This window comes from Mesocricetus auratus, unplaced genomic scaffold (genome assembly GCF_017639785.1).
Source record: "Mesocricetus auratus isolate SY011 unplaced genomic scaffold, BCM_Maur_2.0 Super-Scaffold_100029, whole genome shotgun sequence".
Classification (NCBI taxonomy): domain Eukaryota; kingdom Metazoa; phylum Chordata; class Mammalia; order Rodentia; family Cricetidae; genus Mesocricetus; species Mesocricetus auratus.
Window position 1 is genome coordinate 1,255,602 of NW_024429210.1, and position 19,238 is coordinate 1,274,839.

At 37.9% G+C, this 19,238-nt stretch overlaps 1 protein-coding gene across 1 annotated transcript in view; it reads right to left on the bottom strand.

The window, feature by feature from the left end:
* Positions 1 to 290: 290 nt before the first annotated feature.
* Lin28b (lin-28 homolog B) overlaps positions 291 to 19,238 on the bottom strand; it is a 99,716-nt gene continuing 80,768 nt past the window's right edge. Inside the window, exon 5 of the mRNA XM_040733245.1 lies at positions 291 to 4,864. Within this exon, the coding sequence (XP_040589179.1) occupies positions 4,507 to 4,864 (358 nt within the window). The 3' untranslated portion in view covers positions 291 to 4,506. The remainder of the gene's footprint in view (positions 4,865 to 19,238) is intronic.

The following is a 19,238-nucleotide window of genomic DNA, read 5'->3' on the forward strand; positions in this document are numbered from 1 at the left end:
ATTCTAAAATGATTTCTCCAAAAGGTTTTGCAAGTTTCATAACATTCTTTCTGACCACACAAAGGATACGTCTTGATTTAAAAGTTTGTACAGTCTCTTCTGGGTAATACTGGACAACCCTGATGAAGACATGCCCCCAAAGAAAGACTTCCATGTTTACACTACTAACAGACCCCACTGAAACCTTAAATCATCCCCACCTTGGTGTAAATACCTCCTAAAGGGCTCTTTATCCATTTACTTAATTTCTCAATCATACAAAGCAACACAAAAAACCTCCAGACCAATCATAAATGCATTATATCTTTTATTTTCTATCATGTAATTTTAAACCTCAAAACATCAATAGCTAACAGAGTAAGACATCTGGCATGAAAAGCCAATACTAAGCTCATGTCTGCAGAGCAGTCCATTGAGGTGACATTCTAATATCAACTCCTCTTTTGTTCTTTGTAATCACAGTTCAAGTGTATTTTCAAGATTTTTCACTTGTAAACAACATGAATCAAAATGGACTATCAGGTATTCTAAGCACTACAAGATAATTTCAAATTACTAGATAAAACACTGTATTAAAGACATAGAAATCAGGGTTCACTTTGGTCTTTATATGGCTAGAGTTGTTATCGCCACAAAATCAACACATATGAATTAAAGCCAGCTTGATGGTGGGTACCTGTGGTTGATAAACATAGAAGAGGTAGTCAACAGCATCATTTTCAAGCTGGGAACTTACTGATAAGCGGTAAGCCACAGGTGTATTAAGTATTGTAATACTTTCTCACAGTACAGTACTTTGTTCCAAGCATAAGATCCACACCCTCTCACTCTAACTGAACAACTAGGTCACAGCACACACAGGCACATCTCAAGAGGCTGTTGACTGTGTAAGACAGAACTGGATGCTCTCAACAAGTTGTTCTTTCTCTAAGACAAAGAAATCTCATCAAGACATCTAGAAAATTAAAGTCGGTGCAGCTGCACTTGAACAGAATTTCCTAGGTTTTACCACAAAGGTGAATTACATATATATTTTAAGATAAACATTTCTTAGAGAAAACAGATAAATTAATTTAAATTAACTTTAAGACTTAATGAGATTCCCCACATCCTGACTAATTCATCTTACAGTGAATGTTACAAAGTCTATTAACACTTTGGGGCTTCTATTCACAAACTACATACACCCAGCAGCAACTCAGGCGTGCACTGGTGCAAACTAAATCTGAGCCAGAGTATAAAAATAATTGGAATAAAAACCATCCAATATTTGGGAGGTGGACTGATGCTAATAACGCGATGTCTTTTATCTTTTCCTTTAGGTTGCACACGAAAGTTTCTAAGTTATAAGCAGATTAAAAATCCTCCTAAATCTTTCATTTGTAAAAATACATCCAAATACTAGAAATGCAAGTATAAAAATGTCTCCACTATGACCTGCTGTGTAGACAATGAATAGTTCACATGCTAAAAGACTGGTAGAGCATCCTTTTTAGGAATTACATCTGTGTTGATATGAGCGGAAGGTCAAGAGGTGGCTCAATTCATAGACCCTCACCCCACTATTAGGAACCTCTGAAAAAATGGTGCTCCACAGACCCCTTTCCCTCCTGGCTCAGAGTGGCACCACACTTTAAGTCCCTCCATGGCAGGCTGGCACTGGCTAGTTACATGCCTGGGGCTTGTATGCTGCAGTGTGCTTTCCTCAGGACAGTGCAGGGGTAGGAATATTTAATACCACTTGTCAGCAAAGCACAGACACCACTTTTGCTTCTGTTAGCCCTCCTGCCCCCAGCCCTGGGCTACAGAGCTATTTTTGAGATTGTTTCTGTGTTGTTTGCTTAGGATAAAGAGTGCCTATCTTCCCTAAACTCAATACATGATAACTCTGAGGAAATGCTTGGAGACTGCTCTCTAACATGAGAGGTCCTATTATTCGCAGGCATTTCTGGAAACCATCTATGCTACAGATTAAAGTGTCTGTACCACAGAATGAGCAGCAGCTTACAAGGCTGCAGCAGCAGCAAGGTTGTGCTATGTAGTAGCTAGGAGGTAGCTGTTCGCTGTAAACAGAGTGTTTCACTCGTGTGAATCAACAATGTGCTCATATCAGAGACTTCACATCTGCAAGGAGGGGAGGAGTTTGGCTTTACAAGACTTTTCACATGAAATAAAAACAGGAGGACCAATATCTGATATTCAGAATTATGATCAATGTCAAACTCAGAGGTAGTTACCAACAAGGACATGCATGTACAGAAAGACCTAATTTATTTGGCTTGTTTGGAATAAGCTGGACTATAGACGAGTCTGTAAAGAAACAGTAAAAACATTATATTGTATGTTCCCTGAGCAAAGTTCTTTGTCCTGAGCATGTAATAGTGACAATATATTCATATAAAAAATAAACCCCAACTTTTAACCATAAGATAGGTTTGGTATGTGCTCTTAGTAATTCAGTCTGGTCAGATGCGGAAAAATGCCAACTGCATCCATAAGGTTCATAGTTCAAGTGTTTCAGAATTTTCTATTTTTAGTTTTAAAAATGATCTCAGCTCTGAATTTTCATATGTAAACAGAATTTCCAATTTTCAAGTCCTTAATTTCCTATTTCTATAGTCAAGGAACTTTGGTTTGACTTTCAAAGTGACCTACCATATTTTGCTTGTACAACTGTTCCTTTGTTCATTATACTCGGGTGACATTTTGATTTGTCTACATAATTTACATAAGCTTGCCACCCTCATGTAAGGCAAGGCAGTGCTTCTCTATGGCTACATCACATTCAATATCGTCAACAGTAAGCTCTGCATTGCAGCACATGATACGTCAATAAAACACTACGGAAATTCTCATAAATACTGTCAAGAAATTCAAGCTAACCTGGAAAGGACTGGCACACAGGAGGAAGGAACTCCTCAGTAGATTGCATCTCTTTTGAGTCAGGATGCTTTCTTGTTTGATTATCTGAGCTTATACCAACAGGTCCATATAAAATTATATTTATTGCCAAAATGATGCACTGCAATTCTTGGTACCTTGGAGATGTTTCAAAAGTTTGCTCTCATCACATTTAGAACCAGGCTAAATCCATTTTTTTAACATGATGGAAAACAGACCTATACTCTGATCAGTCCCTAAACTATCTGTGAGCAAACTGAGAACCCATCTGAGAAGATTCTCATCAATAGCCCTGAATGCTCACCCTGAATCCATAACTAGGTTATGTCAGCTTCTATACTCAAGATAACTGCCATGGCATCAATGTTATCATAGAAAGTATTTCTAGCTACATGGCAGTAGGGGACTTGGTAACTCAGCTCTAGGCTTGTCATTCTAGCTGCCTGTTACCAAACACTATTCTTTTGAGTATCAATCACGGGCTATATCTGTCAGGCAATTGTGAGCATCTACTTAATTTTCATTCTAAGCCCCACTATTTTCTTCATTCCAATGGTGCTTTGTTTGTTTTAGAAATAGTCTGAGGAGTCTATGGGGGGAATAAAAACAGCCACCAAAATATACTTGAATAATGAGTTTTCTTCTAAGGCTTCAGTAGTAAGTAAGGAGACCTTCCTGTTCTCAGTGATGGCTCAGAAGCTATTTAGTCAAGGGAAGCTTATGCTGCCATAGCCCCTTAAACACATCAGACACTTGTAAAAGGCTGGTATCAAAACACTCCTGGAAAGTGTCACAGCACATATTTATACATTACCCTCCCCTTCTTACTAGGCATGTAAATTACATAAAAAAAAACAGGATAAAAGATACTGAAATATCAGTCCAGAAACTTCACATTCATAGTCTTTTTCTGGAGTTATGTATCCAAAAATTAAAAGCTTACGGCAGTCAGAGGCATTAGAATTAAGTTACCACCTTCAAACAGAAGGCAAATAACAGCAACAGCAAAACACTCCATCAGCACCAGGCCACAGTGATGAATCCAGACTTGGGAGGCACCAAGTAGCCCCAAACCCTTTAGTACCATTTGACTGGCAGTCTGACATCTGAAGCATGCTTTGGTTCACATGAAAGGTAACAGTAGGATGTTACTTTTTACAATATAAAAGAAGTGGTATTTAGGAAAAAATTCAAGGGTTAATTCTGAAACCATCTCAAATGTTTCACATGGACGTTCAATGATTGGAGATGCTCAATTATCTGTGGGATAGTATGTGCTTTTATCTCCATACATACGTGTATAAAGACAGGCATATACATACATATATGTATGTATTGCCTGCACTCCTATGTGAAATCCTCACACATACATGCACTCACATCTTCCCTTTCACTTATACACATACTATATATATAGTATCTCAAGTCTGTAAAACATGACACCCCGCTTAAATGTAATCTGCTTAAGAGTGATTTATCTGATTAAAAATTCCCACTTCCTTGGCAGTAGTTAGAATCCTAGTCAGCTGCTCTCTGTGGAATGCCATTCCCCTGTGCTTGTGTGAGGTAGACTTCCCAACCCGGTGAAGAGAAGGTTGACAAGTATTAGGTTTTCTTCCGCTTTTGAATTGAAGGCCCCTTTTTGTTTTGCTCTTCTGGTGCCTTCACGGAAGAAACTTCCTGGGGTGACCTGTCTGAAAGCTCTGCCAGCTCTGACCTCGCCTCCTGAGGAAATGTTGATGTGCAGCCATGGGCCCCTCCCACTTCTCTCGGCAAAGCAGAAGTGCACGGTTGGGATTCTGCCTCCTGTCTTCCCTGAGAGCTGGCAGGCAGCTGTGCGACATTTCTGTGTGGGCAGTTTGCCACCATGTGCATGATGCTCTGACAGTAATGGCACTTCTTTGGCTGAGGAGGTAGACTACATTCTTTAGCATGATGGTCAAGGCCACCACAGTTGTAGCATCTGCAAATAAATATGAGAAAAATATATTAAAAGCAGGCAAAGTGCATAATTAATGAAAAACAGTGATTATTAAAATAATTTACATAGACATCAATTTTAATTACCAAAGATCAAATTCTCTCAAATAGATCAGTTTATTTGAATGTGACATAATATCTATACTGTTTATACCGATTGCTTCAAGAGTCATCATCACCAAAATGTTCCAGCAACTTTACAAATCAGTTGTGTTAAACACAACAGCCAGCAAAAACAAAGGAACACAGACATGGCAACTATTTCCACACAGAAATGAGTCACTCAAATTTAGTGGGCTATTGTGAAAGAATAGTTTAACCCACTAGATGGCAGTCAACAATAAACCAAAAAACACTAGCTGGCTTTAAAAATGAGTGTAAAAACAGAGCTGTGTGCCATGATAGGAATTAGCTTGCTCAGCATTTAGAAAAATTATAGACTGAATTAAGTTTTATGACTTAAAGACTTCAGTGTTCATTATTTTATTCATAGAAGTTAATAGAGCTGAAATAACTTTTTGCCACTGTGTAAAATTTACAAGGAAATTTGATACCTAAACTAGTAAAAAAAAAAAGTGTTCAGTGAATTATTCAGTGTGAGGTAAGACAGCGAGAGCCCAGACCAGAACAGTGCAGCAAAGAAGCCTCTGATAGAGGAGACAAATCAGTTTGGTCTGATGCTTGTTGGTGACTGGAAAAGTTGACTTTTAACTAATTTTCCTTAGAGTAAACTTTCCTAAATTGAAGTAAGCATAAGCTGTATTTCTATTTGTTATTTAGATCTGAAGGTAAACTGGGGACATGGGCAGGGTTACATATTGGATGCTGGAAAATCCAACACTAAAACTTGAGTAAAGAAATTAATTTGCTCAATTTCAATCATAATTTCCCTTTTAAAAACACAGTTTTAAAATGGAGACAGGGGGCTAGAGATATGTCTTGGTGGTTAAAAGCACTAACTGTTCTTCCAGATTCCCAGCACCCACATGACTGCTCACAACTGTCTGTAACTCTAGTTCCCAGGAATCCAACACCCTCCCACAGACATATACACAAACAAAACACCAATGCACATAAAAAATAAAAAGGAATTAGCAAAAAATGAAGACACTAAGAAGCACTTGTATTTTAAAAAGTTTTTATTTGTGTCTTAAAGATAGAATTTGCTCACTGATTTGTTTCCAAATCAACTGTTTTAAGATTTTTATATTATATTACTTTACAAGTACACTTATAATTCCATAATTCTCATTATAAAATGTGGTAAATATAAAAAGTAGTTTAAGACCATATTACAACAAAAATCATGACTAATTATATTTTTTATGTTTGAGAACATGAAGTTTAGTAACTTAATTATTTTACATTTCAAAGACAAACTAATTACTAGTAAAATAAAAAGCACTGTATGTGTTTTATTTTCTAGAATCAGTTATAAAGAATGAATTTTTTCAATTAGCGGAACTTAAGGTTAACCATCGTCTGCTTCTCCATTCGTCAACATGAGCATTTATTTATTTATTTGATGTATATCCATGCTTTACATGTATGTATGACCTTATGTCAGAAGAGGGCATCAGATCCCACCATAGATGGCTGAGAGTAGCCATGTGGTTGCTGGGGAATTGAACTCAGGTCCTCTGGAAGAGCAACCAGTGCTGAGCCATCTCTTCACCTCCCTGTCAATATTATCTTTCAGAACAAACAAGATGGGATTCTATTCTTTATAATAATCAATAGGCATTTATTTAATAGACTGTACCATATTTCCAAAAAGGGGAAAAGTCAAGAAATAAGTAATCTAGTTACTTGCTGCTCAAATACACATACCATAGTAAATTAACAAGTACTGCAATTCAGATACAAGTACCCCACACATGACCTAAGAGGAAATGATGAAAATTACCAGCCAATCTTGAAATTCAGGCCCTCAAAACAGACTGGAAAAATGTCACCTATAAATATGACCACATTACTTACTGAACTGTTTTCCCATATAGTTTTCTTCTATAAGGAGTAGAGAAATTCTCAAATTAAATTTGCCTTTGCCCACCTGAAAGATTTTTTTCTTTTCATTACATTCATGTCTCTGAGGCCAAAGTACAGCCAGGAGTTCATTTTCAAAGACAAAGAACAGCCCGCCTCCTGCATGCACAGCAGTCTCAGTCACTGTGGTATGCACGCCCTTCTCCAATTCAGGGAGCCATTCTGCCCACTCAATGAACAAGGGCCTGGATGCCACAGAACAGCTGGAGTCTTAGATCATCATGTTTTGTGTGCCTGATTATAACAGTTATTTTGAAGAAAGATACACCGTTTAGTTTCCCTGCATTTCAATGTGCATGTTTACCTGTTGGGTTTTTCAGGTGTGTGTTAACATTAGGCTCCACTGCCTTTCACACTGGTGATGAGCATTCACTGTATATGTGCGTAGCAACAGCAACTGCTCTTACTGAGTGCAGATCACAGCCCATATGAAACCCTTCCATCTCAATGACAACAGAATTAATGCTCAGTTGCCTTTCGGGTCATAGATGGTACCATAGCCAATGTGTGAAACATGCTATATGTGGGTCTAGACCCCCTTGTTCACATTTTATACTTCTCCAAGTCAGTTTGTTTCTGCTAATTAGAATAGATTTTATATTATGATATGGGTATCAAAATAGTTAAGTGTACCACAACAGCTACAAACCTAACAAATACAGGGGCAGAAAGTGTCCTGATCAAAGGCTATACAAAGAAAACTATAGTCATACTTTGTTATAAATTCTAATAGCCTGACCTAAAAACTAAAATGATCTGTTTGTATAGCATGCAGGAGGCTTTGGAGAAGATCCCGAGCAGTGTTAAAAAAGAATTAGGCCAAATAAGTCACCTATGTTCAGTATGTTATAAAATGTTGAGCCAATGGCACCAGGTAGACTTTCTTGTACATTAAGCATCTTTAATCTTCATTAACAAAATTCCAGTTTAATTTTAGAACATTATTCTTTGTGGAATCATTAGGTAGCACACATTTTAGAAGTATTACTGGGCTGGAGAGATGGCTCAGAGGTTAAGAGCACAACCATCTGTAATGGGATCTGGTGTCGGCTTGCAGACAGACATGGAGGCAGGATGTTGTATTCATAATAAATAAATAAATCTTAAAAAAGTATTACTATAGTTTAGAAGATCTTAAAGATGGAAGATAAATAACAGTCAATATTTTTAAGACTGCCAAATTAAGATTAAAATTTCTAATTGAAAGGAGAATTTCATCAGTAGATAGAACAGAAGACCTAACATGGCAAAATTAAACAAACAAAAAATTCACAAATCTCTTAAGACTTTCAAATTATTTAATTTACTGCATTAGGAAATAAGCAATTGCACACAAACACACACACACACATATCTGGTGATTCTGTTTTTTTAAAAATGAAAACATTGATTTGGAAATCAGAATTTAGAAGTAACTTACTCTTAGGGAATCTATCTTAATCAAATAAATGAGACAGTAATTTTTTAAAGAAAAGATTGATTTTTGGGACTGCAGAGATGGGTCAGTGGTTAAGAGCATACTACTCTTGCAGACGATCCAAGTTCAAGCCTGCATAATCATGGTGGGAGGTTCACAGCCTCCTGTTACTCCAGTTCCAGAATGGTGGGACACTTAGACCCACGCATACACACATAACAAGTAATAAAATCTTCAGAAAGATTTGCTTTTATTTATGTGTATGAATGTGTGCCTGCATGAGTTTATATGGACCATGTGTGTGCAGTTGCCCACAAAGGCCAGATGTCAGATCCACTGAGCCAGAGTTGCAGGCAGTCATGAGCCACTTGACGTGGGTACTGAGGACAGAACCTAGGTCCTTTAGAAGGTCAGCAAGCGCTCTTAACTGCTAAACCATCTCTCCAGCCCAATAAATTGTTCTTCCAAATGATATCAGCCATAATGATTAGAACTGAGCTAAACTAGGGGTATTACATTAAAAAGCTCTTTTGTTAATAACACACTGATGCCTATAAAGGCAGTTGTATGTTTTCCTTTGGCTCCTAAATTCATAAAAAAAATCAGGGAGTAGTCATACTGTAGACAACCTGTGACTGTAGAAAAATATTATGGAGAAACCACATTGGAATGGTTCCCAATGTTTGGAAATAAGGATTTACATAGAAATTGAAATCCCTGTTTAAGAATGTTATGAGAGCACAGACAGAGAAGAAGGACAAATGTTTGAAAGAAAGAGGTATAGGAAAGGCATAGATAGGTATAGATAGAACTCCCAGAAAAGGAAGATGAGAAGAACCAATGAACGGCCCCGCTGGCCAGAGAACTTAAGGAAACCAGACTGGAAGGCACTTCAGGGACTCAACTGCAGAAAGCTCTATAAAGGGACCCTTTCCCATTTTCATTTTGATCATAGTTAAATGAGATCCACCAACAGGGTCAGAGGCCCTGAATTCAATTCCCAACAAGCAACACACACACACACACACACACACACACACACACACACACACACGCATGTGCGCACACACACACACACAGGGGGAGAGAGAGAGAGAGACATAGATACACACACACACACATATACACAGAGAAGGGCGGAGGGAGAGAGAGGATACTAACATTTCTCAGCTCTCTTGTTTTCTGTTTAATATGTTAGAACATGGGTTTTAATTCAATTATCTGTTAATCACGTCATCATGGTAGTGGTGAGAAATGGATGGGTTGAAGCCAAGAGAGCTGAGAGGTCAAAGACTGAGAAAGTAGCTTTTGTTCAAGAGAACACTTTCAGAACCTGTCTGTCCCCTGTAAGATGAGAGAGGCAGGCTGTGACAGAAAGTCTCCCAACAGCTTCTGGCTCGTAAGTTGCTGTTCTGGGGCTCACTTATTCTCTACAGGATCTGTCTTGAAAGGTTCTAACAGAGTCATGAAACTTGAGTAAACCACACAGCCAGAGAGGCCCTTTACCAGTGCACTCATTTCCTAACTTCTCTCAAAGCAGCCATAATACAATTGTTTTTGAAATTTCATTAGTTTTTATATCCAAGTTCCTCTTTAAATGTTTATGTATATGAATGTTTTGTCTGCATATATGCCTGTATCACATGTATGAGTAGTGTCCAAAGAGTCCAGAAGAGAGCACCAGATCCCCTGAAACTAGAGTGACAGATAGCTAACAGCCTCCATGTGGCTGCTAGAATCAGACCCAGGCCCTCCCGAAGAACAGTGGGTGCTCTTAACCCCTGAGCCACCTCTCAAGCCCATATCCAAATTTCTAACAATGCATGGTAATTAAGTAAAACATTCTGACAAAGTTCATTTTTAATTTCCAAAAATATTAGTGGTGGTAAAACCTCCTAGAGAACAAATGTACATTTAACACCAGGAAAAAAATTTCATTAGTATCTTATAAATTCAGACATCAGTATCCACCTCCTCTATTACTTATTTAATGTGTGTACTGGTGTGTGCATATGCAAGCAGGCGTGTGTATTTACATGTGTGCAAATAGCTGCAGAGGCAAGAAAAGTCTTTCGAGTCCCTGATGTTGAAAAATGAACTCAACTCCTCTGCAAGAGTAACTGGTACTCTAGTTAGCTCAGCCATCTCTCCAGCCCTTTATTATTTTAACACACACACACACACACACACACACACACACACACACACACACACACACACACGATTTGAAGCCGACCTTCCCTGAGATATGGGCTTCTCTTTATGCTTTTTTCTACAAAATGAAAGGCTGTGTTTCAGTCTAGTCTAGACTTTTCCCTAACAAGGGCAGGCTTTATTTCATATTTCAATATTCACATGTTGACAAAGTTTTTTCATTTGGAATAGAGTTTTTCCATTCACTTTAATCACCTGTTTAAGACTGTAAGTCAAGTAGTCAGTAGTGCTGATGCACGACTTTAACCCCAGCACTCTGGAGGCAGAGGGAGGTGGATTTCTGTGAGTCCACGGAACAGAGGGAGTTCCAGGACAGCCAGGGATGTTACACAGAGAAACCCTGTCTTGGGGATGGGGGATGGGGACTGCAAGTCAGTCAAAAGTTTAGGTAGATGTGCTGCTTGACTGACTCAGCAGTTCTGGTCAGAAGTTAAAAGACAAACATGATTCTGTGATGCCTGCAGGAGCAGCAACTAGATTCTGATGGCTAGAGTGAACAGAAATTGGGATTGACTCTCTTGGAGAGCAATTTGACAGCAAATTTCAAAATTAACACATATACCCTGAGATAGCAGCTGTAGCTGTAGGCACTGACCCCATGTTCACCATGGCATGAGCACAAAGATTATGGGCACAAATAATTGAACTAAAGCTTTATCCACACTGGTAAAAAAATTAGAAAAGTAAACAACAACAAATAATTATAATGCACCTAGGTGGTGTGGCTAGAATCTGTATCTTTACAACTAAGCTATAAATATATAAAACTGAAAAATAAAGCTCACAAATACCAAGAAATATTTTTCAGATATTAATGGGAATAAAGGAAAGAAATATTTAGATACAAAGGTAGATCTAGATACACTAATAAGGAAAAAACTCTGAGATAAATTATTCATTAAAAAGTGTGTGCAAGCCAATAAAATATACTGACCTTTATGCTTCAAGGACACTATACATAGTTAAATAATTTAATATACTTTTAAATGTATGGCAAAGCTGGTGGAGGATAAATGGTTAGCAAATAGTGCTAGAGTCAGTAAACTGGCGTTTCATTCTTCCATAAGACACTACAGCTCCTTCTCAAAATAATCAAAGAATCAATTGCTGTTTATATAGTGAAGAAAGAAAGCAATTGTAACTATAGAAAATTTATTTCCACTCTATAATTTGACTTTCACTGTTATTCCCAGTGGTATGACAGAACTACTGTATAACAGTAATTCTAAAGCACTTCTTAAAACATTAACTTCAGGGTATAGACCTATCACTGTTTTGTGTTCAAAGCTTTCCAGGAGTGCTTAGGTGCACAGTCTCTACTCCGGAGTCTTAGCAAGGGACACTGTCAATGAATGTGCGAGGAGCAGAGCGGATCTCTAAGGACACTGTTTCAACAGCACTGAGGTCTCAGGAGGGAGAGATGGGAGAGACGGGAAAAGAAGAAAGGCAAGAATGAGGGACGTGCTTGTAACTTGGTTCTTTCATGGAACATAACACTGACTCCCTGTTTCTGGTTGTGGTAGTTGAAAAGCTTTTGATTTGTTACCATCACAGATCTTGGCTTACTTAAGAAAGGAAATACTATATAAAACTCCTGAGTTTAACTTTAGAACTGGCTTTTCTGCTCTGAGGCCATTATTCAATTAGAAGTGTATCAATCAGTAATGGATTCAAAGTGTGGGTACTTGGGTCGTCAAAATGGATGAGGGCTTCCTTAATCAATTGCTATTTTTCCTTAAGTTCATCTCCATTACAAATTAACATTTACTGACCTTAATAAGATTTCCTATAGTAACTCTTAATTTGCTATCTTTAGTTGCTTAAATATAATCTTGAAATGCATGTACATTTGTTAGGTGTATGTATCAGTCACTTTTTGTTGCTGTGATAAAACACCTTGACCAAACTGATTTGAGCTTCATGGTTCCAGACGGAGGGTGTGCAGCGGTGAGGGGAGCACAGTGTGGGACGCTCAATCAGGAACTGAAAGGTGGTCTCTCTACACTATGGAAGCAGAGAGAGTGAACTGCAAATGAGACAAGGCTATGAGCTCTCAGTCTCCTCCACATCTGCCCGTAACACACCTCCTCCATCGAAGGTAAAGCTCCTAACCTTCACAATCAGCGCCACCAACCAGATCACCACAGTTTATAGTCTTGCAAACTTGATTGATTTTTAATAGAAAATTTACATTCCAAACTGTTTTTAAAAATGACATTTCTCTAATATTTAAGCTGTATATTTTCTAAAATAATATCTTTAAATAACAATATCCCACTTTTTATTTTTCTTCTTAGGCCACTCATTTAGATTCCCAGCATTATCAAAAACAAAGTGAAGTTCCAACAACATAATTTGCCAGTCAACTCTGCATAATAAAATGTAGGTGTTTAGATGGCTGTGTTTCCTAGTTCTCGGTGGTATGGACACAAAGTGGAATTTGAAACTAAAGCTTCTGGCAGTAGAAATGAATTTTTTTGTCTTCTAATCTCAGTTTCAGACTATTTAAGGTGAGATTTGTAAGAAGTTGAAAGGGGAGTTTCTTACTTGTCAACTACTCTACAGACCTTTTTTATTAGTTGGTTATATGATGAGGAATTATCTCTACCTCTTAGTGGGTTCAATGGTTTATAATACCCATCCAATCACTGCCCTAAAAGAAAGAGAATACTTAAAAATATACACTATGTGCAAAACTTTATACTAGACCCTAAATGACAGGTATGGTGATAATTAGCTGGATAATAAAGTTTACATGTTTATGTTGTCAGCTTATTTAATGTCTTCTATCTTTTGAACTGCCTCAGGTTTATTAGCTTTTTGGATCTGATTAATGATGTGGTCTGGCTTGTAACAGCAACTAAAAATGTACCAAAGTACCTTGGAAACCAGCTAAAACACACCAACAGCTCTTCTCAAAAGCCTTTCATCATCCCTAAAGACAACAAGATGATGGAAAAGGAGGGACAAAAATAAGACAAATGGCAGTTGAGGTCACTGAAAAGTAGAGATGGAAAATGTTGTGGTGGGTTTAAAAGAGAAGGGGAGTGAAACCATCAGAGGCATGGGGGAGGGTAGAGGGGGGCAAAGGGAGCCTTTTTGTGTCAGCACAATTCACTCAGGCACAGTTATAAACCAGGTACTTTGGGGTTTGTCTCATTAAATTTAAAAGCACTTGGTAGATTCTGCAGCAACTGTGTGAAACAATAATCGTTTGTTCAGAGTTATCTATGTTGTATCACACTGGAAGAGCAAAATAATGAATTCTAGGTCACAAGTTCCATCTTCATTTGAAATAAATGTTATCTTTCTTGGTGACAAGCAGCATCTCAGACAGGTACTCTGTTCTGGCTAATGGAAAAGGAAAGATGTGCTCAAACACAGATAACTTAATGCATTCCACTTTCTTGGGAGTAAAAGCAGCTTGTTATTAAATAGGGCCAAATCCCACCCACAGTGGCCCTTCTGCCAGTACCAGACAATGAAGAGATGAAGAGGGAGTGTCTGGGTCAGAAGTGACTTCCGCTCATGCACGCACACAAGCCAGATGCCTTTCTGCAGCAGCCAAACTCTTCAAATGGCACACTTCGATTCTGCTCTGAAGCTTTCAGTTTTTCTTTATTATTTGGTCACATTTATTTTTAGGAATAAAGCATTTTGTTATTTTGTATACAGGAAGGACATACATTGAACTTCGCTCAAAATTGTTAAAATAGGAGGTGTCTGCTTCGATAGATGACCATGAGAGTAATGTTTAGTTACTGATACTGTTTGCTCATTTGCTTATTTCAGTAGCTTGGCTGGAAAGGTAAGTCTCGAAGTGCTTTTCATGGACGCATTCCCAAACCTATAGGGTCAGAGATGCCACATGGCTCTGCTGAAAGGAACAGTTCCACCAGAGCTGTGTCAACTTATTTGTTTTCTCTTTCTCATCACTAATTTCCTTTACGTTTTGGTGTGACTACACTAAAATTGTCTTCAATGAGTAATGAAATTTATTTTAGTATTAAGCACTGTCATGGATGCCAATTATGAAGGCAAATACCTGTAATCCCAGGATTTGTGAGGCAAAGGCAGGAGGATAGTTCATGAGTTCTAGGCCACTCTGGTCCAAATAATGAGTTCCAGGCATGCCAGGACTGCATAGTGAGAACCTGTTTCAAAAGAAGTTTACATAATAAATATATAAACATACTAGACTGGAGCATGAGAACTTTTAAAGTAAGAGTTTCATCATTTTTTGATAAAGTAATAAATTATAATCTACCAAGCAGATGTATACATTAAACAATGTATAAAAGAATTTAAATAACACAATAAAAATACCCTAAAAACATTAGGTATATAAAACAAGAATTTCAAATGTGACCAGGTCACACACTTGAATGCCCCTTAAAATAGAAGCAGACAGCATGAAATTTCTGAGGAAAGAACAATATACAAAAGTCACACAAATCAAGTTTGGTGATACGACTTCATAACTGTGTAGCCTGTCTGCAAGTCAGTGCCCATAGTAAACAAATTAAAGGTTATCATTCTGGGATTCAAAAGTGTACCTGCTGTGTCATGCAGAACTTTGACATCACAATGAAGACAGAGCTACTTTTGATACAAATATAATGTTGAAAAGATCTGAGTTTTATGAAGAAAATATTAACAACCCCTCCCCTACTGTTAAGTTTTATTACAGAATTTGTAAGGATATTCATAAGTTCATTTTACAAAAGCAACATTTATTTATAGAGTGTTAATGGTCTTAGGAACATGTTGCATGGGGTGATTTATTTAAATGTGCCTGTGGGAACAACTTATGTGTGAGATAACTATGTTGCAACCAGAAAAGAGTTTGGGCTAGAGAGATGGCTCAGAGGTTAAGAATGCTTCCTGCTCTTCTAGAATTCCTTAGTTTGGTTCCCAGTACCCAAATCTGGCCACTGTCAACTGCCTATAACTAACTACACCTCTAGAGGAGTCAACATCTTTTGAGCTCTGCTGGCATCTGAATTCACATGGGCACCCTCCATATACACATCTGTACTCATTCACATGGGCACCCTCCATATACACATCTGTACTCATTCACATGGGCACCTTCCATATACACATCTGCACTCATTCACATGGGCACCCTCCAAATACACATCTGCACTCATTCACATGGGCACCCTCCATATACACACAAATAACAAATAAAAACAAACTCTTTGAAAGAAAGAAAAGACAGGATATAAACTGTTTTGGCTTCTAGTGATCAGTGAGTTTAATCTTTCATTCCAGCCCAGTTATTGCCTAGGTAAATAACAAAGAAGAGATCAGAAGTAAATAATCTCTGTTAACTTCTCTTATGACAGATGGATATTATCCTTTGTCAAGAATCAGCATTCTGATCTTTGGGAGCCCATTCCAAATAGTGGGATGCTCTCTCAGCCTGGACACATGGGAAAGGGCCTAGGTCTTGCCCTGGATGAAATGACAAACTTTAGAGATACCCCCAAGGAGGGTGGGGGGCTGGAGGGCTGGTGGAGGGACAAAGGAGGAGGGGTGGGAGAGGGATCTGGGATTGACATGTGAAGAATTCATGTTTCTAATTTAAATAAAAACATTATATATATGTAAATAATCAGCATTCTACAATTCCTCACCATGTAGGCAGGTGAAAATTGAGCAAGTTCACTTCTACAAGATTAAGATAGCCTCTGTATAATGAGCTATTTTCTTCTATGTGGTAGGTCTCATCATAAAAATTAAGAGCTGAAGATGAAGCCATGAACGATTTCTTGCCCACAGCACTTCTCTTTCTTGATCTTGCAGGGATGCTTTATACCAGGAAGGTAAACATGGGAGTAAGCGTGATGTAGCTGAACACACCTGCAATCCTTTCTTTGATCACTCATCACTTAAAGAAATGCGTCTCGTCTCAGGACTTGAACAATAGCTCAGCAGGTTGGAGCAGGTACTAGTCTAGCAGAGGATCTGGGTTCCTTTCCCAGCGCCACACCAGGTGACTCATAACACTCATAACTCCAGTTCCATTGATCTGACATCCTTTTCTGGCCTCTTCAAGCACTGGCATAGGGTGCACATATATACATGTAAGTGCACATGAAGAATTATGTCTCACTATTTGGCCCTGTGAAGACATGGTCACTGATATAAGGAAAAATGGCTTTCTAATGAGGACAGCTACCCAGATATCAGGATGAATTGGGATTCTTTGTTTGTTTTGCAAAACAGGATTTTTTTGTATAGTCCTGTCTGTCCTGGAACTTGCTTTGTAGATCAGGCTAGCCTGGAACTCACAGAGATACACATACCCCTTCCTCTGCCTCCTGAGTGCTGGGACTAAAAGCATCTGCCACCACAGCCAGCTAGATTGAGCTTTTTTGCTGGGATCATTGTATAGATTTGGCTGATGGAAATTTACAAAAAGAAACAAAACCACTACATATATTTAGTTAATCTTGTGGTTGTAATAAAAGAAAGTAAACTTCTTAACACAATACAAATAATATTTATTTCATAAAACAAATATTTTAAAATATGATAGCTATAATATTTACAATACCTAGATTATGGAAACTATGTATGTGTTCAACAACAGAGGCCACAGATAAAGAAAATCAATTTTGTATACATGATAGAATTTTTTAAACATGAAAAGGAGTAACTAAAAATAATCATAATCATATTGAGTTAACACAGCCTCAGAAAGACTAATATTTTGTTTCTCTCATTAGTGGTTTTTACATTTTACATAGATACAGAGAATCATGTATGTACATATGACACAGAAGCAGAAGTGAAACTGTCTAGGGGTTAGTGGGAGAGAGGGAAATCGGTAGGAAAATATGGGAGGAATATGAACAACATGCAGTATGCACCTGTGTGAAAACAGTCTTATGTAACACAGAATCACATGCTAGTTACATATACAATTAAATTTTTAATGTGATAGCTACAGTGTGATGGCTGAATAAGAAATGTCTCCATGTTAGGCATTTGAACACCTGGTCTCTGGTTGGTTGTGCTATTTGGGAAGGTTTAGGTGCTTCAGCCTGGTGGAGGATGTATGTCACTGGGGGCAGGCTTTGAGAGGAAAACAACTTAACTACTTCTAGTTTACTATCTCTATTTTGTGCTTGTGGGTCAGAATGTGAGGCCTCAGTTTCCGCTTCTGCCACCATGCCTGCCACCTGCAGTCACGCTATCCCCACCTTCATGGACTCCAAACCCTCTAGAGCTCTAAGCCCAATCAACTCTTTCTTCGAGAAATTGTCTCAGTCATGGTGTTTTATCATGTGTAGCCAGGTGTGGTGGTGTATATGTTATAATCCCAGGACTGGAAAGGTTGAGACAGGAGGATGGTGATTAAAACAAGATAAGGTACAAGTAACTTTACATAAGAGCAGTAAGAAACAAATAAACCAACTTCAAATGGCAAAGTGTCAGTCCTTTACCATAATGAATGTGAAATTCTCTTCACATAGTTAACTTTTATGATCTGAATGACTATAATGTATGTGCAAGGGAAAAGCTGAGCTTCACTTGGAAGCTGGTCTAGTCTAGGTCTATGGCACATGCCTCTAGATGACCTAGTTCTGATTCCATAAAGTCTATCTTACATGACTTCGCTATTCTGCCTTGGCTAATGGAAGGAAGTTCAATTGATTCCCCTTCCTTACTGCTAGTGTCGCATCTGCATCCACTAGCATATTCACATCAGTACTCCTAGTCTCCAAATGCAGCAGCTGTTTGGAGTCTCCTTTAAACCACTTATAACATCTGCCCAGGTCTCATTTAATTGGGTTAAATGAAATGTTTAATGCTTATTGTTTTGGTATATGTGTAACTCACACTATTGTTGTTTTTAAATTATCTCTTACTATACAATAATTATATTGTATAGTAATAATTACTGTACCATGGAAGGTACTATATGAGATGCAAAAATTGCCTTTGTCAAAGCCTGTATCTCTTTAGCACATCAATGCTAGACACAAGATAAGGCCAACTAACTTTATCTCCTTGGATATTGGACCCAATTTTAGATTTTGTCCCTATGATCCTACTTTTTCAATTTTGAAACACCTTGTTTTTAATATTCCTGTGAATTATTTCCAACATGCTAAAGGAAACTATAAAAATGATTTATGATGTTTATAATGCTAATAAGATATAAATAAAGTTCTTATGATATAATCAAAACACTAATAATGTAAGAAGATGTTAAGGAAAGACAGAAATAAGAAAAGATGATGCAGCCACCTAGAGGGTAACCCAGAAGCAAATCAAGTTTCATTCTCTCATTCATATCTTGAAGCACTCTCTGATTTTCTAAGAATGTGTAAAACCTTCCACTAAACATACTTAAGAATTTAAAATCCTTCAATTTTTGTTCATTAGAGACTTCACTAAAGATGTTCAGAATTGTTAGACAAACAAGAGCAAATGCAAATAGAGAACTGTCCTTCACAATAACAATATGGTGATAATAACTATAAGACAAAAACAATTATATCTTTATGCGTTTTTGGAGGGGGGAGGAGTTCGAGACAGGGTTTCTCTGTAGCTTTAGAGCCTCTTCTGAAACTCACTCTGTAGATCAGGCTGGCCTCACAGAGATTTGCCTGCTTCTGGCTCCTGAGTGCTGGGATTAAAGGTGTGTGTCACCAATGCCCGG